Raw genomic sequence first — 22,932 nt, 5'->3', positions numbered from 1 at the left:
CCCAGCATTCTCAGCTCTTGTCAAGTGCTCCCTTACACAGAGCTGCAAGATCTCAGATATTTTTATACAGGTTAGGCACCAAGAAGAGCTGAAGTTAGGGTTTTCTTCCACTTTAATGGCTCATTTATATTTAGGTTGTCTGTGAAAAGAGATCTGCGTGCAATACAGCCGCCTCCTGTATGCCTGTCTTTTTTAACAGTCGAATGGGCCTTTGCAATGGGAAATATCTCGCAAGGGGGATCGTTTTTTTTGCCATAATGAAGAGCATCTCAGCAGCAATATGGCTTCCTTTGTAACTAAAAGGGACAGTTAATGGGAGGTAAAAATGCTTCTCAAATGCCTATTTTTAGGACCCCCAAAACAAGTTTAAACTAGTCCTAAAGTGGTGGCTGTATTATTTATTTTTTTAGGCTTTTCTTCCATTTCCTTTTTCTTCCAATTTCAATTGATGATCCGGACAGTAACACACTTACTGTACTGTCTTATGCCTCGTACACACGGCCGGACTTTCCGAGAAAAAAAGTTCGACTTTTTTTGACAGAAGTCCGACGGACCTTAGATAGAGAACCTGTTCTCTATCTTTCGTCGGACTTCCGACGCACTCACTTGCGGACTTTTGCATGGTCAAAAGTCCGACCGTGTGTACGAGGCATTAGGGTGGCCCTTCCACGTGCTCCTTGCTGTGAAGGCCAGTTATAGGTGGGGGCAGGGGCCATTTGTTTGTTACTGGTGTAAATATGGTTCGGGGACACACTGGGCACCTTCTCTGCCACTGTGCTTCTGCTGGGTGTCCAGTGTGCTCCTGTTCCTTTAAGGGGGATTGGGCTGCCTCCAGGCCCATCTTCCCCTCATCTTTCCATTGAATGTATGTGCTTCCATTGTGGAGACGCTTATAAATTCAGTAGCGTTAGGCCTGCAAGCATACACAGGGTGACGTGAAGAGGCCTTGCAGCTTAGGTATGCGTTTGCAAATGCGTGCCAACTAAACCCCTGTTTTTAACGCAGACTGTTGGACTTGTTAATTTGGTCGGTTGGCAGACTGGTTGGTGAGGTGAGCTATGGAATGTTCTGGTTTTTGTCTTTCATGCGTTTGCCCTTTCATGTGCTCCTTGCTGTGAAGGCCAGTTATAGGTGGGGGCAGGGGCCATTTGTTTGTTAGGGTGGCTCTTCCCTATGGAGGAACAATGGAGACATCTTTGGACAGCAACATTATCAATCTAGGGAGAGAGTAGTGTTAGATGCACGCCGTATAGTTTGTCTGCATTCTGATCAGCGTATCGGATCTGCAAGGATGTACAATCCAGTATGCGCTTGAAGATTTGTACAGTTTATTGCTTTCAACAGCCTGCCAGCTTGGGGTATCCCTGCATCCCACGTGGGTGAAGACAGGTGTATGGATCGATACATGGGACTTGACTAACAAATTAAAGCCGAACTCCAGCAAACAAATTTTAAGCAGATATAGCAACAGTTTTGCTTTCCTTTTGGTATAGTGGTATTACATAAATTATTATTATTGTTATACAGGATTTACATAGCGCCAACAGTTTGTGCAGTGCTTTACAACATGAGGGCAGACAGTACATCTACAATACAATTCAATACAGTAGGAATCAGAGGGCCCTGCTCGTTAGACAATCTAGGAAGGAGGGTCAAATGATACAAAAGGTGATAACTGTGGGGAATGATCTGATGGAGAAAGTAAAAGTACAGTTGTTAGGTGGGGGCCGGATAGGCTTCGCTGAAGAGAAGGATTTTCAGGGATCATCTAAAAGCAAGCAGAGTAGGAGATAGTCAGACAGATTGGGGTAGGGAGTTCCATAGAATAGGAGAGGCTCTGGAAAAGTCCTGGAGGTGAGCATGGGAGGAGGTGACGAGGGAACTAGCGAGCACAAGGTCTTGGGAGGAATGAAGGGAACAAGTAGATATGAAAAGACATAAATGAATAAATGGTTTGTTTTAAAGTTCTAACTACCACTTTTGCTGGATAGCTTGGGCACTTGCCAAAACTTAAAAATACCAGACCCGGACAGATTAACAAAATGAAAATAAAGGGAAAACAACTAAAAGAAGAAAACAAATGCAGCCACCACATCCAATGGCTGGTAAGCAGTATTTTTTGGGGGGTTTAATTTAGGTACCCTACCTGTAGGCCCATCATGGCTGAAAACTACTATTGGGGTGGTCTGCATCTTCTTGCCTGTGATCTGGTAAGCTTTATATGTTGCACACTCCGAGCATCACTGGAACGAGTCCTCTCTCCCTCTTTCAAGTCTCATACATGCACAATTTGCTCTCCCTCCCATAGCAGCAGTGCTGAATTCAGCCACTGAAATGATGAGTGGAGCACTGTGCATGGTTGGGTCTTGAAAGAGAGAGATTGCTCACTCCAGTGATGCAATGAGCGTGCAATGTACAGGGCTTGGCACAGTGGTTGTCAATTTATGACTTAAAAGGGGCTTCAAATTCAGCCCCTGACATCACCAAAGGGCCCTATATAATGTTTAGTATATGTAATGCTTGAGAGGACTGTCAGAAACTGCAGACCTAATAGTAGAGATGAGGGCCAGAGATGGTGGACATGCTACATTTGTGGCTGGGGATATGCTGGAGAACACAATATGAAACTGGGAACATGTTATATGAGGCTAGTGGAGATTTATTAGACCACGAATGTTACATCTGCACCCTATTGAAGCCCCAGGCCCCTGCCATTGAGGTCCCAGGCCCCTGCCATGGAGTTCCCAGGCCCCTGCCATGGAGGTCCCAGGCCCCTGCCATGGAGGTCCCAGGCCCCTGCCATGGAGGTCCCAGGCCCCTGCCATGGAGGTCCCAGGCCCCTGCCATGGAGGTCCCAGGCACCCGCCATGGAGGTCCCAGGCACCCGCCAGTAAGCCCAGAAGATACGGTATATCAGGGGTGTTAGACAAGGGAGGAGGGAGACCTGTTCCCAGCAGTGTAGAAATGATCAGTTAACTTGTAAATAATTATATAACAAATCAGTTTACTGATTTGTTAGGTTACAATGGAAAAGCTTCACAATACATTGGCAACAAATTTTTAAAGCGCCTTTTTATTTTTTATAATCTTTTTAATATTTCTTAGATGTACAATTAATTACAAGAAAAAATTAAAGTGTGTTGTGTTAAAAAAGCCAGTTACAATGTGTAGTGTGTAATTATCTATGCATATGTAAGTAGTCCTTTTGACCCTCATAGCCTACCGCTGATTGACAACATTAATGTTTGGTAGCCACAGACAGTAAAGGCTACCTAGGCTGACATGTGTCATGATGGTCCACTCTAAAGCCTCGTACACACGATCGGATTTCCATCGGACAAAGCGTAGGGCTTTTGTCCAAAGGGCGTTGGCCGTGAAATTGTTCTGCATACAGACGGCAAAACTTTGTCAGCCAACAAATACGAAACTACGTGTTTTTTCAGTTTTTTAGCGCCACCCTTTGGGCAACTTTTGCTAATGTTGTGTTATGGTTAGCATTGCTTCTGAGCATGCGTGTTTGTACTTTGGACTTTTTTCCGACATCACACATTTGTTGTCGGAAAATTTTAAAGCATGCTATCCAACATTTGTTGTAGGATAATCCGACAACAATTGTCCGATGGAGCTTGCAAACGGTCAAAATTTTTCGACAAAACCCTGCCATCACACAATTCCCGTCGGAAAATCCGATCGTGTGTAGGAGGCTTTTTTAGCTACAATGTGTACTAACCTAAGGCTGCTTTCACATTGAGGCGTGCAGCCGCGGTGACGGTATAGCCGCGCTATTTGTAGCGCGGCTATACCGTCGTATTTACCGCGATATTCGGGCGCTAGCGGTGAGGTTTTAACCCCCGCTAGTGGCCAAAAAAGGGTTAATACCGCGGTATTACCGCGCTTTCCCATTGATTTCAATGGGAAGGCGCGGTGAACACACCGCTCCTATACCGCGGTAAAGATGCGGCTAGCAGGACTTTTGGAGCGCTCCTGCTAGCGCACCGCTTCAGTGTGAAAGCCTTCGGGCTTTCACATTGAACACTACAGGGCAGGTTTTTTCATGCGGTATAGCAACGCTATTTTTAGCGCTGTACCGCATGAAAAACGCCTCAATGTGAAAGGGGCCAAAGGTGGACAAACTCGTAGCTTGACGGGGTTGCAAAGGTACAATTTTTTTTCCTAAATGGCTTCCTTTTCCTTAGTGCAGTCCTCCTTCACTTACCTCACCCTTCTAATTTGCTTTTAAATGTCCTTATTTCTTCTGAGAAATCCTCACTTCCTGTTCTTCTGTCTGTAACTCCACACAGTAATGCAAGGATTTCTCCCTGGTGTGGCGTGTCGTGCTCGCCCCCTCCCTTGGACTACAGGAGAGTCAGGACGCCCACTAACACACAGCTCCTTTCTCTATCTGCAACGTAGAGAGCGTCCCGACTCTCCTGTAGTCCAAGGGAGGGGGACAAGTGAAGGAGGACTGCACTAAGGTAATGGAAACTATTTAGGAAAAAAAAAATGTACCTTTACAACCCCTTTAAGCAGTCACATCACTGTTTTATATTACCTTTCTTAATGAGCTAATTATCTTCTTGTGCCAAAAAAAAAAAAGTTAATGATAGCTTCAGAAATTGTGTTTAGTGGATGGGCTTTCTAAGATACACAATTACTTTTTCATTACCACAATTACCTGGATGTTGTTTTATATAAATTAGGCTTTTTTTTTTTTAACTACACAAAACAATTACAATAACTTTCTAGTGGAAATTTCATAACATGAAACATTTTGTGACTTGCCTGATGATCACCCTATTTAACATTTTACGGGAGTGGAAAACTTTACTGAAAGAAATATTTTGGCAACCATTGGTGACCTCTGCTTCAGAAAATGATAGTTGCCTGGTTGGCATTCTTTTCTTTTAGGCTGGTTTTAGACCATGTGCTTTGCAATTAGACGTACATATGGACAGTTCGAGCCATACACCGCTCAGATCAGCACATTTCCATGATGGGTACAGCCAGGGGCGTACCTAGAGCATTTGGCACCCAGGGCGACTCCTAAATCTGGCACCCCCCCCCCCAACTTTAAAATGTAAAAACACCCCACTGTGCCCCCTGCATACCTCTACAGTAGTGTGTAACCCCTCTCCACAACTGGGCCCCTTTACATTACACAGCCCCTGCACCTTTGGACCCCTTTACATTACTAAACCCCCTGGACCCCTTTACATTACACAGCCCCTGCACCATTGGACCCCTTTACATTATTAAACCCTCTGGACCCATTTACATTACTAAACCCCCTGGACCCCTTTACATTACACAGCACCCTGCACCTCTGGACCCCTTTACATTACACAGCACCCTGCACCTCCTGGACCCCTTTACACTACACAGCACCCTGAATCTCTGGACCCCTTTACATTACACAGCACTCTGGACCCCTTTACATTACACAGCCCCTGCACCATTGGACCCCTTTACATTATTAAACCCTCTGGACCCATTTACATTACTAAACCCCCTGGACCCCTTTACATTACACAGCACCCTGCACCTCTGGACCCCTTTACATTACACAGCACCCTGCACCTCCTGGACCCCTTTACACTACACAGCACCCTGAATCTCTGGACCCCTTTACATTACACAGCACTCTGGACCCCTTTACATTACACAGCACCCTGCACCTCCTGGACCCCTTTACACTACACAGCACCCTGAATCTCTGGACCCCTTTAAATTACACAGCACCCTGCACCTCTGGACCCCTTTACATTACACAGCACTCTGGACCCCTTTACATTACACAGCACCCTGCATCTCTGGACCCCTTTACATTACACAGCACCCTGAATCTCTGGACCCCTTTACATTACACAGCACCCTGAATCTCTGGACCCCTTTACATTACACAGCACCCTGAATCTCTGGACCCCTTTACATTACACAGCACCCTGCACCTCTGGACCCCTTTACATTACACAGCACCCTGCATCTCTGGACCCCTTTACATTACACAGCACCCTGCACCTCTGGTCCCCTTTACATTACACAGCACCTTTGGTCCCCTTTACATTACACAGCACCCTGCACCTCTGGTCCCCTTTACATTACACAGCACCCTGCACCTCTGGACCCCTTTACATTACACAGCACCCTGCATCACTGGACCCCTTTACATTACACAGCACCCTGTATCTCTGGACCCCTTTACATTACACAGCACCCTGCATCACTGGACCCCTTTACATTACACAGCATCCGAAATCTTTGGGTTCACACTTGTGTCCTGGAGTTTGTTGCAGTGTTGGGGTATACGCAGTTTTTCTGCATTTTATCCCCATTTTTAGCTGCAGTGCCACAGACTATTAGCTTTTGTAATTTTACTGCGTTTTCTGAAAGCTAACCAAAGACGCAGTAAAGAGGACATTTAGTGCGCTTTCAGAAAATGTTGCAAAAATGTGTAAATGTGTAAACTGTGGGACTGTAGTGAAAATTGAAGTAAATGCAGGAAAACTGTGTATACACCGGCACTGCAACTGAACCACAGTGCATCAGTGTGATCCCTCTTGAGTGCTGGTTCATATATATGCGATGCAGGAGTCAGTGCGATTTCTGCATTGCATGTTGCTTGACGGCCGTTCACGTTGTCCTTTGCAAACTGCTACGGGTGTCAATGTAAATGAATGACACCCCCAGATCGGTTGGCAGATCACAGTGAGAACTGTGAAATGGTGCAGGAATCGGATTGCAGCGCAGACCAAAAAAAGGTTTTGGTGCAAATGCGATTTCAGCCATACAGTTTGTATGGCTGAATTCGCATCGCACAGACATCGCATGTGATATGCACAGAAATGCGGTGCGAATCACATGCAATGTCTATGATCATGCTAGTGAAAAGCCTGGCTAAAAGGAACATGATGTGGCCACCTATCAGCATAGAGTTAATGACAGGCTCTGCTAGAGGACAACAGAGGAAAGAGGGGGAGAGAAGAGTCTGGACACAGTTACAGTGCTGATAACTCACTTTATGTTCCCAGGATGATAATGAGGTTGATTTACTAAAGGCAAATCCACTTTGCACTACAAGTGCACTTGGAAGTGCAGTCGCTGTAGATCTGAGGGGAAGATCTGAAATGAGGGGAAGCTCTGCTGATTTTATCATCCAATCGTGTACAATCAAAAATGCTGTTTTTTTGTATTCCTTGCATGTCCCCCTCAGATCTACAGCGACTGCACTTCTAAGCGCGCTTGTAGTGCAAAGTGGATTTGCCTTTAGTAAATGACCCCCCATGTCTCACACTAGTTCAGTCAGTGGCTCTTTAGCTGTCGGCTACTTGTTTAAGTGTTCCCGCCCACACGTTCCTTTCAGACACAGCTGAGCACGGGCTGCACTGAGCATGGACAGGACACAGAGGGGAGGGAGGAGGCAGAGCTGATGCAGACTCTTCCATTCCTGTAGAGGGGGGGGGGGCTGTACTCACTGAGTTGTTAGAATTTAACAGAGAGTGAGGTGCACAGTAGTGTGTCAGTCTGCCTGAGCTCTCCCTGCGCTCTCAGCATATCACATCGGCGATGCACTACCAAGCCTGCTCTCACTGTTTTTATACAGGGGAGGATGGGGTAGCCGCCTGACACCCCTCCAATGTGTGGCATCTGGTGCAGCCCGCCCCTTAGTTAGTACGCCTCTGGGTACAGCCATGTGTTTATGTTCAGTATGTCTGTATAAATCAGTGATATCAGGGCCGATCCTAGGGTCAGAGGCGCCTGGGTGCTGAAATATTTTTGGCGTCCACACATGGGCGTGGTCATCTTACTAACTCCTCCCCTTTACAAATGTTTCTATGGCTACGACTCAAACACAGAGATGCTCCCCTAAGAAGTCTTCATTAGTGTCCCCCATCAGAGTCCCCCCCAGCAGGTGTCCCCCATCAGAGCTCCCCACAGCAGGTGTCCCCCATCAGAGCCCCCCCCCCCCCAGCAGGTGTCCCCCATCAGAGCCCCCCACAGCAGGTGTCCCCCATCAGAGCTCCCCACAGCAGGTGTCCCCCATCAGAGCCCCCCCCCAGCAGGTGTCCCCCATCAGAGCCACCCCACAGCAGGTGTCCCCCATCAGAGCTCCCCACAGCAGGTGTCCCCCATCAGAGTCCCCCATCAGAGTCCCCCCCAGCAGGTGTCCCACAGCAGAGCCCCCCCCCAGCAGGTGTCCCCCATCAGAGTCCCCCCCCCAGCAGGTGTCCCCCATCAGAGTCCCCCCCAGCAGGTGTCCCCCAGCAGAGCCCCCCCAGCAGGTGTCCCCCATCAGAGCCCCCCACAGCAGGTGTCCCCCATCAGAGTCCCCCCCAGCAGGTGTCCCCCAGCAGAGCCCCCCCCAGCAGGTGTCCCCCATCAGAGCCCCCCACAGCAGGTGTCCCCCATCAGAGTCCCCCCCCCCAGCAGGTGTCCCCCATCAGAGTCCCCCCCAGCAGGTGTCCCCCATCAGAGTCCCCCCCAGCAGGTGTCCCCCACAGCAGGTGTCCCCCATCAGAGCCCCCCCTGCAGGTGTCCCCCATCAGAGCCCCCCTCCAGCAGGTGTCCCCCATCAGAGCCCCCCCAGCAGGTGTCCCCCATCAGAGCCCCCCCCCCCCAGCAGGTGTCCCCCATCAGAGCCCCCAGCAGGTGTCCCCCATCAGAGCCCCCACAGCAGGTGTCCCCCATCAGAGCCCCCCCAGCAGGTGTCCCCCATTTCTTTTTTTGCGTAAGTCGTCCGTGAATAGGGATGGACGTAACTCATGTCTAAGTTCAAAAAAATTACGTTGTTGCGACGTCATTTAGCGCAATGCACGGCAGGAAATTTAGGAACGACGCATGCGCATTTAATTCGGCGAGGGGACGTGCTTCATTTAAATGAAACCCGCCCAATTTGAAATACACCGCCAGAAATACACTACGCCGCCGTAACTTATGGCGCAAACTCGCTGAGGATTCGAAAATGTGCCAGGTAAGGTACGGCGGCGTAGTGTATCTCTGATACGCTGCGCCAATGTATTTCTTTCTGGATCTGGCCCAGGGTGCGTGTTATACGCCGATAAATACGGTAATCTTTTTTCATATGTAGCATCTGTTGTCCTTAGCAGTCGGGCTTCCCGGCCTCCACTAGCCACATGCGGCACACACTTGGAGCAACATGGCTGATTTAGCAATGTGAATGAGGCCCCACAAGTAGAACAGAAAAGTAAAATAGAAGTCCCATTCAGATAACGGTCATAACTGAGAAGTGTGGATCTATTATAGGCTCATTATCTGCAGTGGAATGTAACATCAGAGTGATGGAGTGCGCCGCGTTCGGAGCGCCGTACACCTTCCAGGTGTGTTTTATGAAGCGTGGTGTCAGCAGAGTACCGCCAATCCTTCCTCTAACACCAACCAACTCAATGTATTCAGTGTTCCATCCAGAGGATGACTTCATGTCACTGGAGGGGCCTGGTAGAGATGTGAGCCGTGTCATCATGAGATCATTTCAGTGTTACCAGAAGCTCCATCTCTTGTAAATAACGTGACTGTTCTCATCCCTCAGAGCTGTCATTAATCTGACACACAGTAACCCTGCTTAAAATAAAGCACTAGGTATTATGGAAGTTGTAACATGTCACACATGAGCTCCTGCCCGGGATTATTTTTACTGCCAACAATAATTCATTTCATTATTTCAATGCAAGACACAGCTGCACATCAGTTGATGCGTCAACAAAGTAGAATGATTTTAATTACAATAATAAAAAAGTAACAATAGTAGTATAAACACGCTGCGTTCAGATGACTCTGATACAACACTTTGTACTGATGGAGTGACATTCTGCTCAATTGTTTTGTATAAAGCGAGATTATTCTTCATGGATGGAAGTGCTTTTCACATACTAACCACTCTGATCAAGTTGTATTTGTCCGCCACTTTACACTCCTGAATGCATTTTATTCACCTGGGCTCAGATTTTTATTATTTTCTGTTAAGCTTTAGGCAAATTGGATATGTAGTTGTTTCCTTGTATTGTCCTGTAACCAGGCTTACCCATCCATTTATACATCTGAATAGTATAACTTGTTGATGTTCTTCCAAGGTCTGCCCGCTATGTGATGACACTAAGGCCTTGTACACACGACCGAACATGTCCGCTGAAACTGGTCCGTTGGACAAGTTTCCGCGGACATGTCCGACCGTGTGTAGAGCCTACGGCCTGGTACACACGATAGGATTGATCCGCGGATACGGTCCGCCAGACCGTATCCGCGGATAAATCCTCTGAGGATTTTGATCCGATGGAGTGTACACACCATCGGATCGAAATCCGCGCCGAATTCCCATCGCGGTGACGTGTCGCGCCGTCGCCGCGATGATGACGCGGCGACGTGCGCGACGCTGTCATATAAGGATATCCACGCATGCGTCGAATCATTACGACGCATGCGAGGGATGGGTTCGGACGGATCGATCCGGTGAGTCTGTACAGACCACCGGATCGATCCGCTGGAGCCGATTCCAGCAGATAGATTTGTTAGCATGTCTACAAATTTTTATCTGCTGGAAATCGGAAATATCCGCGGATAAATATCCACTGGAACGTACACACCAGGGGATCTATCCGCTGAGATTTTTCAGCGGATGGATCCTGTCGTGTGTATGGGGCCTAACGGACAGTTTTCCGGCCTAGCGGACAGGTTTCCAGCGGACAAAAGTTTCTTAGCATACTAAGAAACTTGTCCGCTGGAAGCCTGTCTGTCGAACATGTCCGATGGTTAGTACGACTCATCGGACATGTCCGCTGGCCCGAAATCCCGCGCATGCGTCGAATTGATTCGACGCATGCGTGGAAGCATTGAACTCCCGTGTCAGAGAACGTCTGTGTCTTCTACGTCACCGCCTTCTCTGTCCGCGGGGATTTTGGTCTGATGGTGTGTACACACATCAGATCAAAAGATCCCAGCAGACATGTCCGATAAACACGGTCCGCGGACCGTTTTCATCGGACATGTCTGCTCGTGTGTACAAGGCCTAAGGCTGCATTCACACCTGAGCGTTTTGTAGCCTGAGATCTGAAGCTATAAAATGCTAGAGGGGAAAAAATACATTATTCTCTATGGAGATGGTTCACATCTCCACTACAAAATTGCGCGAATCGGGCTGATTTGGGCGTTTTTGAACATTTGTATTCCCATGGAAACGCTCGATTCAAGCGTCGCTTTAATCTGTTATGTGAAATAGAATATTCACCCAGGAAGAAGATAAAAAAAATCTACAAACATAGCAACAAATGATGACAGAGATGAGCATTTTTCCTATTGGCTAAAATAAAAAAACGACGAAGTTCAAAAATGTCAGACACCGCTGTATGCAAACATGCGAATACGCGAGACAAAACGTGTGACAAAACGATATGCTCAGGTGTGAATGCGGCCTAACAACTCGCTCACACTGTTACCGTATTTATCGGCGTATACCGGGCACTTTTTTGCCCTGAAAATCAGGGCAAAATCGTGGGTGCGCGATATACGCCGATACCCGCTTTCCCGCACTGAGTTTGAACACTGCGCCGGCATATACCGAGCGCAGTACACTCGTGTATAGTCGGGCAGGCTCGGCCCCTCTCGCGCTCACGTCCAGGACGTGAGCGCGAGAGTAGCCGAACCTGCCCGACTATACACGAGTGTACTGCGCTCGGTATATGCTGGCGCTGTGTTCAAACTCGGCGCAGAAAAGCGGGGATCGAGCGGCAGCGGGGAGGACACCGCAGCCTAAGGACGCCGGACCCGACGAAGAGGACACCCGAAGCCGCAGACGGACGCCGGACCCGACGGAGAGGACACCCGAAGCCGCAGACAGACGCCGGACCCGACGGAGAGGACACCCGAAACCCCAGATGGACGCCGGACCCGACAAGGCTGCCGATGGACGCCGCGCAAGACACCAAAACTGTAAGTAGTAAAATGTAATAAAATGTTTTTTTTCCCAGGAATGTCGGGTCCACTTAAGGGGTGCGCGCTATACGCCGGAGCACGCAATACCCCGATAAATACGGTATATACAATTATAATAATGTGTGAGTTTTACTAGATCTATTATGAATGTAATAATAATAAAAACAACAACACCAAGGTCCCCAACCTATGTGATGACAGTGACAGCTGGTTTACACACTATTTATAATTATAATAATGTAAACTTTTAATGACAAAATGTATTATAAATATGAATTATGCTCTCAATCCAAGGTTTTACTGTATAAAAATAACAATTATGCCAACGTCCCCAACATACTGTATGTGATGACAGTAACAACTTATTCACACAATATTCACAATTATACCAATGCTCAAAATTGTAACCCCTTCCCACTTTGCCAAAAGTCACTTTAAAGTTTTCTGAATGGCCGGGGAGGATCGGTGATCGGTGGGCACATGATTGAAAGCCGTTCCCAGGTGGCTACCGATCTTTAGTCCGGACTGAGAACTGTCTTTGACAGTCTTTTCCCACTACACATGTGTTAGGCGGTCATAAAGGTGTTTATGGCAAGATGTTTTATAAACATTATAATAGTAATAGCATTAGTAATAATAGTAATATTAAAACAAAGGTCCCTTGCCCAATTGATAACATTAACAACTGGTGCACACTGTTTACAACTTTAATGTCAAGATGTATTTACAATGTAATAATACTATTAATATTATAATGCTATAAAAATGCTACCAAGCCCTTCAGCCTAAGAATAATACTATTAATATTATAATGCTATAAAAATGCTACCAAGCCCTTCAGCCTAAGAATAATGCTATCAAGGCCCCCGCCTAATAATGATAATAATAATAATAATAATAATAATAATAATAATAATAGCCTAATAATAATAATAATAATGGTCCCAATACCCCTAGCCTAATAATAATAATAATAATAATAATGCTCCCAATACCCTTGCCTAATAATAATTATAATAATAATGCTCCCAAGACCCCTAGACTAATAATAATAATAATGCTCCCAATACCCCTAGCCTAATAATAATAATAATAATAATGCTCCCAATACCCTTGCCTAATAATAATTATAATAATAATGCTCCCAAGACCCCTAGACTAATAATAATAATAATAATAATAATAATAATAATAATAATTCTCCCAAGACCTCCAGACTAATAATAATAATAATAATAATAATGCTCCAAAGACCCCCAGACTAATAATAATAATAATAATAATAATACTCCCAAGACCTCCAGACTAATAATAATAATAATACCAAGGCCTCCAGCCTAATAATAATACAGTAATATTAATAATAATGTATAGACCCCCCTGCCTAATAATAATAATAATAATAATGCTACCAAGGCCCCCAACCTAATACTAATAATAATAATAACGTCAAGCCATTTTGATGTAGTCATACACTGTAGATGTGGCTGGACATGTTGGTATTCAACCCAACCAGTACCTACAAACAGTATAGGATGTCAGCTGGGATAATGGCTCGGGGTATTTGGGCAGTAACAGTTATATTTGGTTTTTGGTCCAGCCAGTAGGTAAAGTGGTTTGAAAGTCATATGAAAGGACTGGGGCCACCAAGTCACCTCCAAGCACTAGTTGGAGAGAAGGGTCCTTCAGGCTGTATGTGATATCATGTTATCATTGAATGACTGAAACTGATTTTTCCAAATTATTTTTTCTGAGCATATTTAAAAGTACAGGGTGACGTGTCCTGTAATATATACAGTATATATGTTATCATCTTGCTGTTGGTGATAGTCTCAGTATGAATGCCATTGACCAATATTTTCTTTATTGATACCATGGCAAGGTGGCCCATAACCCCTGAACCCTGACATTCCAACAAGGGAAAAACAAGCAAGTAAACCATGTCTGTGCAAAGTCTCTGACATGAAGATTTTCATCTGAGCTTCTAAGAGATACAAATGTTGGACACTGAGGGATACTATTCAATGCAAGTCAAAACTTTGTTTCTAGTTTGGGAAGGAGCGGGGAAAGGTTAGAACCCTGTTGGGTTTTATTGCTATCAAGGGTTCTGTTAGATATTTCCCCTCACTTCCTGTCCTGGTTTTTACCAGACAGGAAGTGATGGGAAATCCTCCAAAGGGAAAGACAGGATGACTGTGAAGTCTCAGACACCCCTGGTACTGATGGTGACTTCCATGAGGTTCGGAGGGAGTGCTGGATTTGTCACCATTCAGCAAAGCACTGATCCTATAGACATGTTATATGACATGTGGTTTCATGTATTAAAAAACCCTAAACAGTATTCCCCTACTTAATCTAACCACTTCAGTACCAGGTACTTTCACCCTTGTCCTGCCCAGGCCAATTGTTAGCTTTCAGCGCTGTCACACTTCGAATGACAATTGCACGGTCATGCTACACTGTACCCAAATGACATTTGTATCATTTTTTCACACAATTAGAGCTTTCTTTTGGTGGTATTTAATCACCACTGCGTTTTTATTTTTTGCTAAACAAACCAAAAATTTTGAAAAAAAAGTTGTTCTTAGTTTCTGTTATTAAATGTTGCAAATGAGTAATTTTTCTTCTTCACTGATGTGTGCTGATGAGGCTACACTGATGAGGCTGCACTGATGGGCACTGATGAGGCTGCACTGATGGGCACTGCTGAGGCTGTACTGATGAGGCTGCACAGATGTGTGCTGATGAGTGTACACTGATGAGGCTGCACTGATGTACACTGATGAGGGCACACTTATGAGGCTGCTCTGATGAGCACTACTGATGGACACTGATGAGGGTACACTAAGGCCCCTTTCACATTGAGGAGTTTTTCAGGCGGTACAGCGCTAAAAATAGCGCTGCTATCCCGCCTGAAAAACTCCCGAGGGCTTTCACACTGAGGCGATGCGCTGGCGGGAGACAAAAAAATCTCCTGTCAGCAGCATCTTTGGAGCGGTGAGAGGAGCGGCATGTATACCGCTCCTTCACCGCTCCTTCCCATTGAAAACAATGGGAAACCGCGGCAATACCGCCCGCAATGCGCCTCTATAGAGGCGCATTGCGGGCGGTATTAACCCTTTATCGGCCGCTAGCGGGGGTTAATACCGCACCGCTAGCGGCCGAATCCCACGGCAATCCCGGCGGTATAGCGCCGCTATTTTTAGCGGCGTTACACCGCCACCGCAGCTCCTGCCTCAGTCTGAAAGGGGCCTTATGAGGCTGCTCTGATGAGCACTGATAAGCTGCACTGATGGGCACTAATGAGGGTACACTTATGAGGGTACACTTATGAGGCTGTACTGATGGACACTGATGAGGGTACACTTATGAGGCTGCTCTGATGAGCACTAATGGGCACTAATGAGGGTACACTCATGAGGCTGTACTCATGGGCACTGATGAGGGTACACTTACGAGGCTGCTCTGATGAGCACTGCTGGGCACTAATGAGGGTACACTCATGAGGCTGTACTCATGGGCACTGATGAGGGTACACTTATGATGCAGCATTAATGGACATGGATAGGCAGCACTGATGGGCACTAATTGGTGGCACTGATGAAACTGATATGCAACACTAATGGGCACTGATAGGCACATATTGGCACTGCTAATCAGGTCATTAATGATTAGTGTTACCAGTTATCAGCTTTCCTTTCCTCATACAGACACAGTGCTTCCGATTATCAGAAAGTCTGTTTACATGTGATTAGCAGTGACTGGACACAGCTGATCTCATTGTAAAGGGCTGCTGTGATTGTCCCTTTACCCAAACGCACCCGATGCATGCCCCAGGGGTCGGGGTTCTTGGGGGATGTCCTCCCAGAACTAGAGAACCATGCTATAGCGCGGTATTGAAGTGGTGTAAAAAAGCATTTTTACTTCAGTCTGTGTTGCTGTTTTACTCACTTCCTGTCTGGTAAAATGGTGTCACCAGAACAGGAAGTGAGGAGAAAATCTCTCTAATGGACCCCCGGATAGCAATAAAACCTGACAGGGGTTCTAGTCATCCCCTATCTATCCATAATGGCTATAGTTATACTTTAAGCAAATTACAATATCTACACCAAAGTGCTTCTTAGCCCTCCTTAGGCTGGCCATACACTATACAATCAGATTGGGCAACCTCTGTACATATATTACAAAACTTTGTAATATAGGAACAAGCCTATACTATCCAGTCAATTAGGCAGGCCCTTGCCTTACATAGTTGATGGTAGATCTGATGGCTGCCATACACTCTACAATCTGATTGTACAATCTCTGTACAATCTCATTTAAATTTACTCAAGCTGTGTAATATAATGACAAACCTCCAGTCAATATCTATCCGATCGCACAGGGCCCTACCCTACATAGTTGTTTGCAGAGCTAAAGGAGATGGTACAATCAGATTGTATAGTGATTGTACAATCGTAATATAAGGACAACCTAAAAAAAAAGTGTGACCCCCTCCTTTTCAGGAGCAGTATAGGATGCAGACCCCGGTGCATTTTTTGATCCCCTCACCCCCTCTCTGGCTGAAGCTCCCAAGGCAGATGCCTCTGCTGCCTACCCCTTGGCCTGGCCCTGGCACGTGCCTGGCTACATACACATTATATGGAGTGCATTGTCAAGTACTCATATTACAGTTTTGCTGAATCTAACGCTTACTATCGACAATATACTGGCCATACACTGTACAATCTCCTTCAGATTTACCAAATCATTGAGGCCAAATCTAACAATCCAAATCGAATCAAAGCAGGCAGGCCCTTGCACTGGTAGTTGGTAGATCTAAAGGCGATTGTGCAATCAGCTTGTTTAGTGTATGGACACCACATCCGTTACAATCCGATTCTGCAATCTCCTTTAAGCTGGGTTCACACTATCGCCAATAGGATGTGGGTGTTTCACAGCTGTGACCAGCTCTCTATGGAGCCGGTTTACCCATCTCCAGGGCAGCTCTGGTGCGAATTTGCCCAGGAGTCCATTTCAGGTCTGAATTCAGCCCAAAATTTGGACCAAAATCGCACCTGAAACGGTGAACGGAGACGCACCCGTGAGCCGTTCAGTGTGAACCCAGCCTTAGATCTACCAACAAGTATGTAGTACAAAGCCCTGCCTGACGTTCGATTGGATAGATGAGGTAGATCCGCATATTAGATCGTTTTGGTAGATCTAAGGTTGATTGTACAGAGATTGTAGCATGTATGGCGAGCATGTGTGGCTTCATTCTCATAGACCCGTACCCCCATGCAGAGGGTCATGTTTACGTGTCTGGGGAATGAGGGGTGTTCCGTGCAGCCAGCCTGTCAAAATCAATGACAGCCGGAGAGATGCAATGGATCCTCCAGCACATGTCAGTGTTTACATTGGTACGGGCGCCCAGCTCTGGATATGTACGGATGTAAACACCAGCATGTGGGGGAAGATCTGTACGGGCTGCTACGTCTCTCCGGCTGTCATTGATTTTGATAGGTTAGCTGAGGGGAACAACTGTCATTTCCCGCGTTCATAAACTCGACCTGCTGCACAGAGCTCTGCGCCTATGTGAATGAGGCCCTAGATCAGAGGTAAGGATGAGCTCTGGCGTGTTCGCATGCTACACGTGCAGAGCCCGCCAGGACGTGTGCACGGCACTGCGCTAATCACAGCCAGGGAGACATTGTCCCGATGCTCAGCTGCAGAGACGGGGAATGTCTCCCTGACTGTGATTAGCGCAGCGCCGTGCACACTTCCTGGCGGGCTCTGCACGTGTAGCATGCGAACACGCCAGAGCTCATCCTTAATCAGGGGTCTCAAACTAGCGGCGCAAAACTACAAGTCCCATGGGGCGTTGCAAGATTGACAGTTACAAGCATGACTCCCTCAGGCAAGAGGCATGATGGGACTTGTAGTTCCGCAACAGCTGGAGGGCCACCAGTTTGAGACCCCTGCCCTAGATGGAGTGTGTGTCAATATCACGTGTCCCCTCAGCAATTTGTCGCGGCAAATCGCGGTAACATACGCCGCGTTCAGGTGTGAATGCAGCCTAAAGAGAGGATCTGATGGCTCTGCTTACAGTACATCCACACAAGCCAAAAGAGAAGGATTTGCCTATGCAAAACATCAAAACCACACTCGTACAATGTCACCGCTATAAAACGTGAACTTTTGAATATACAATCACCTCAGGCGCAGTCGTCAGCGACCACCCCCTGAACTTTCATCAGATCGCTGTCACTGACGCACTCCCTGTCACACTGGCAGCACCAAACTCCAGGAAGTCATCAGCACAGCCCCAAACACAAAGTTACTGCGGCAACAGCTGACACACCGTCCTGGCTATGGATGGATCTCCCCCCGGCACAAGGCGCTGCATTGCAGGGTTGGGGGGTTATCCCCTGTTATCACCCCACCACCCTCTATCCTGGCTGCCTTCTGCACCAGCCAACCGATGACAACAGGGGCACAACAATGCCTCCGCTCCAACGTCAACAACACGGGGCTGCGGATCAGAGAACAGCATGCCCAGCCCGGGGCAATGTGCGGAATGTTTTGCTGCACGATAGCCTATGAATAATACATGGCTACGGCGTAAAACTACGGCAGCCTGTTGTCCATGAGGAGCGCACACCTACCTTGTTTCACACACTTGATCCTGATGGGCTCCTTGCAATGTTTGACGACAGCCAGCACGTCCCTTATGGTGAGCCCGGCCACCGGGGTGTCGTTGACTTCCAGGATTAGTTCCTCAGGCACCAGTTTGCCACTCTGGTAGGACACCTTGCCGGGCTTTACCTCTCCCAGGTACGGGAATTGACCATTTTCAGCCCCCCCTCGGATGTCAAAGCCCAGCTCCCCTTCCAGGCTCCTGTCAATCACAATCTCATGGACTTTGTTGGTCCAGTGGTTTTTCTTCTTCAGGCTTTTGGACATCGCCCCAGGGTCCGTAGAGGGTAAGGCAGAGAGGAGAGGCTTGGGGGGGTCCTTGGTGCTTTCCTGATGAATGGCCAGGCTTTAGAGATGGGGTGGCAGCAGCAGCAATAGGAAGAAGGAGGAGGAGAAGGATAACACTGGAGCTTCTAGCTGGAAGCTGCCTATGTGTGAAGCCACACGGTGGTACATGCATGTGTGTGTGTGTGTGGATGAATGCCACCGGTAGGGGTTAGCTGACCTCCATGCTGACTGCTGGTCCAGGAGTGTGTGGAAGCGTGTGTGTGTGTACGTGTGTGTGTGTGTGTGTGTGTACTAGTTGTACAGTAAGAACTGGCAGAGGGGGAGAGGGAGGGGAAGGATGGAGAGCAGCAAGAGGAGGAGGAGGGATGGATGGGAGCTGCCTGCTTTCTCCCCTCTCTAACCCGGTAGTGAAGTGTGAGAGAGAGGCTGGCTGTGTTTGCCAGGCAACCAGAGAGGAGGAGGCTGCTGGAGCACCAACACTCGCCTTAGAGTGCCAGCTCTAATGTTCACCACACGGGACTGCTCCTTTAACCCTTTCACTGATACATGGGCAGCTCCTACCTCTGAAAGACCAGCTACTATTTATTTATTTTTCTTTTGTTTTCTGCTGATACATTAAAACGTCTCCCTCACACTGAAACCTCCTCAAACCATATACAGCTTTAGGCTGGATTCACACCTATGCATTTTTAGTGCTTTTTGCATTTTTCAGATCTGCACTACAGAACATGTTCCATAGGAAACCATGGTAATTGGACTGTAGTACAAATCTGCAAAAAGCGCTTAAAAAGCAAAGGTGTGAATCAAGCCTTATGCCGCGTACAGACGGTCGTTTTTTGTGATAGAAAAAAAACGACGTTTTATGTGATGAAAAAAAACGACGTTTTTCAAACTTCATTTTCAAAAACGATGTAGCATACACACCATCGTTTTTTCCAAAAGCTCTAGCAAAGCGCAGTTACGTTCAGCACGTACGACGGCACTCTGTTCCATTCAAACTCGCGTCCTAACTTGCTTCTGAGCATGCGCGGGTTTAAAAACGTTGTTTTAAACGTTGTTTTAGCTACACACGGTAATTTTTTATGACACAAAAAACAACGTTTTGAAAAACGACACAAACAATTGAAGCATGCTCGAATTTATTTTTTTTTGTCGTTTTTCAGAAGACATAAAACAACGTTTTCCCCACACACGGTCATTTTAAATGACGTTTTTAAAAACATCGTTTTTTTTCATCACATAAAGCGACCGTGTGTACGCGGCATTAGGGCTCATTTACGCCAGATGCTGCCGGATGCTTTTTTTAAAACGCAGTATGAACACCGGTACAAACGCATATGTAATAAAAAATTATGTATTTCAATGAGCCTAGTTTACACCATTACAGTACTTTTGTGCGTTTAAAAAAACTTAGAGGATGCCGCATTCTTCTGCACCAGAACACACCAAAAAATGTTTTTTAAAGGGGTTGTAAAGGTTCGTTTTTTATTTTCTAAATTAGTTCCTTTAAGCTAGACATGCTGATAGGTTAATTGGCTTCTGTCTAAAATTGACCCTAGTATATGAATGTGAGTTAGGGACCTTAGATTGTAAGCTCCTTGAGGGTAGGGACCGATGTGATTGTACAATGTATATGTAAAGCGCTGCGTAAATTGACAGCGCTATATAAGTACCTAAATAATAATAATATTAATAGTGCATTGTTGGTTCACTTACCTTTTCCTTACACGTCTTCATGGACGTTTTTACAGCCACTTTCTTTAGCCTTTTTTACAGCTTAAAAACTCCTGTCCATGTTATTTTTTTTTTTTTTTGAGCTGGAGCTCAAAAACGCAGCGGTAGCGTTTTTGCGCGTTTTTGAGCGTTTTTTAACGTCTGGCGTTTTTACAGCTCTACTCTGGAGCTTCAGAACGCACTGGTCCTGTTTTTTTTTTTTGCAGCTTAAAAACGGCTCAGCCATCTACAGCTCCAAAACGTCATGGTGGGCATGAGGCCATAGACTAACATGGAGAGCTGTTTTTAAGCTGCAAAAAAACGCTCAAAAAAGTGTCTGTAAAAACGTCCATGGAAATGAAGCCTTAATGTTTTTTTTCTTTTTCTGAATTTCTCACTTCCTGTTTCTTCTCAGTAAGCTTGCCCCCATCAGGAACAGGAAGTGAGAAATTCAGACAAAGTAAACAAAGAAAAAAAATATTTAGAAGGGGACCATATATATTGCATTAGAGCTCGTTTACAGCAGATGCAGCCGAGTATGTTTTTAAATGCAGTGCAAACACAATACAAACGCATAGGCAAAAAAAGTGAATGTATTTTAATGAGCCTTGTTTACACCATGGCAGTACGTTCATGTGCTTTTTTTTAACAAAAAAAAGTACATCATGCTGCATTTTTCTGCACCAGAATGCACTGCGGATGCATGTGAACACACCGCAAACACACATGGATGCACACAAACACAAAAAAGTAAAAAAACAAACGATAATAATAATTTTATATATATATATATATATATATATATATATATATATATATATATATATATATATATATATATATATCTCAACAATGCACTGAGAACACACTGAAAATACATGTAAAAGCACTGAACATGCATTGCAAATACATGTAAACACATATGCAAAAACGCATGTGAACACAGCACAAGTGCATTTGAACACACAAAAACATGTAAACTCATCGCAAACGGATGTTAATGCTCGCAAACGCAAAAACACACGAAGAAGCACTGGAAACGCATTGTAAACACAAGTAAACACACATGCAGAATTACACGTAAACACATGTGACCAGTCACACTACAAATGCATTTAAACAAACACCAGCACTTGTAAACATACCCCAAGCACACTTTAGATGCATTGCACCCACATGGAAGTGCACGTAAATGTAATAAAGTACAAAAATTCAAATAGATAAAAAAAAACGCACTGCAAACACACTGAAAAGACATGTAAAAACACTAAAAAAAGCACTGCAAACACATGTAAACACACATGCAGAAACGCATGTGAACCCTCTGCAAATGCAGTTGAACACAAACAAACGCATGTAAACATACTGCAAACACACATGGATGCACCGCAAAAACATATACCGTAAATGCACACAAATGCCAAAGAATTTCAAAAATTCTAATACATAAATAAAATATTCTAAAAGAAATGCACCCCGAACGCACTGCAAACACATTGCAAACTCATGCAGAAACGCATGTGAACACACTGCAAATGCATTGGAACACACGCAAACAAATGTAAATGCACTGCAAACACACGTGGATGCACTGCAAAAGTACTAAAATCTTAATAAATAAAATAAAAAAAGATTCCATACAACGCACTGCTACACACTAAAAACACATTTTAACACACTGAAAATAAATTGCAAAGACATGTAAACACGCATGCAGAAACGCACGTGAACACACTGCAAATGCATGTTAACCCAACTCAGTAAAATTACTTCTAATAAATAATAACAGAGTCTGCAAACGCATCATTTCAGACACACGTGCAGAAACGTACAAAGAAACGCAGGGATTGTGGTGTAAATGAGCCCTTAAAGCAGACTTGGGTAGGAGTTTAGATACTGCGTTTAACCCATCATTGTCCACACTGTAGCCTTGTAAATGATGTGAAAACAGCAAATGTATAGGGAAAAAATTTGAAAGATTAATACAATTGAGTGCTGTCCGTGATGCTTTTCTTATTCTCACTTAGGCTCGGTTTTCACTAGTGTGACGTGAGACTGCAAAGTCGCATGATAAGCCATTCCTCCCCATGATTTCCAATGAGTACCGTTCATATTTGTGCGACTTAAAGTTGCGGTGACTTCAAAGTAGTACCTGCACAACTTTGGTTCCACTTTGATGCAACTTGAGGTGCATAGACCTCAAGTACACACAGGAATTGTTTCCAGTCGCATCAAAATCGCAGCAAAAAAATGCGGCAAAATCGCGCGACTTTCAGGGCGCAATAGCGGAAACCTAGTCTTAGTCCCCTTTCACAC

The 22,932-nt window shown here is 45.7% G+C and overlaps 1 protein-coding gene across 6 annotated transcripts in view; it reads right to left on the bottom strand.

Annotated features, from left to right (window-relative positions):
- The window catches only part of MAGI2 (membrane associated guanylate kinase, WW and PDZ domain containing 2), a 979,417-nt gene extending 960,128 nt beyond the window's left edge, over window positions 1-19,289 (bottom strand). For 3 of the 6 annotated variants that reach the window (XM_040343459.1, XM_040343461.1, XM_040343462.1), the window contains exon 1: window positions 18,585-19,289. In XM_040343459.1, coding sequence (XP_040199393.1) covers window positions 18,585-18,882 — 298 coding nt within the window. In that variant the 5' untranslated portion in view covers window positions 18,883-19,289. The remainder of the gene's footprint in view (window positions 1-18,584) is intronic. The other 3 variants (XM_040343456.1, XM_040343457.1, XM_040343460.1) reach the window with 2 other exon arrangements.
- Window positions 19,290-22,932: the final 3,643 nt, after the last annotated feature.

This window comes from Rana temporaria, chromosome 3 (assembly GCF_905171775.1).
Source record: "Rana temporaria chromosome 3, aRanTem1.1, whole genome shotgun sequence".
Taxonomy (NCBI): domain Eukaryota; kingdom Metazoa; phylum Chordata; class Amphibia; order Anura; family Ranidae; genus Rana; species Rana temporaria.
The sequence above is the reverse complement of the archived record's forward strand: the minus strand, read 5'-3'. Positions and strand labels throughout refer to the sequence as shown.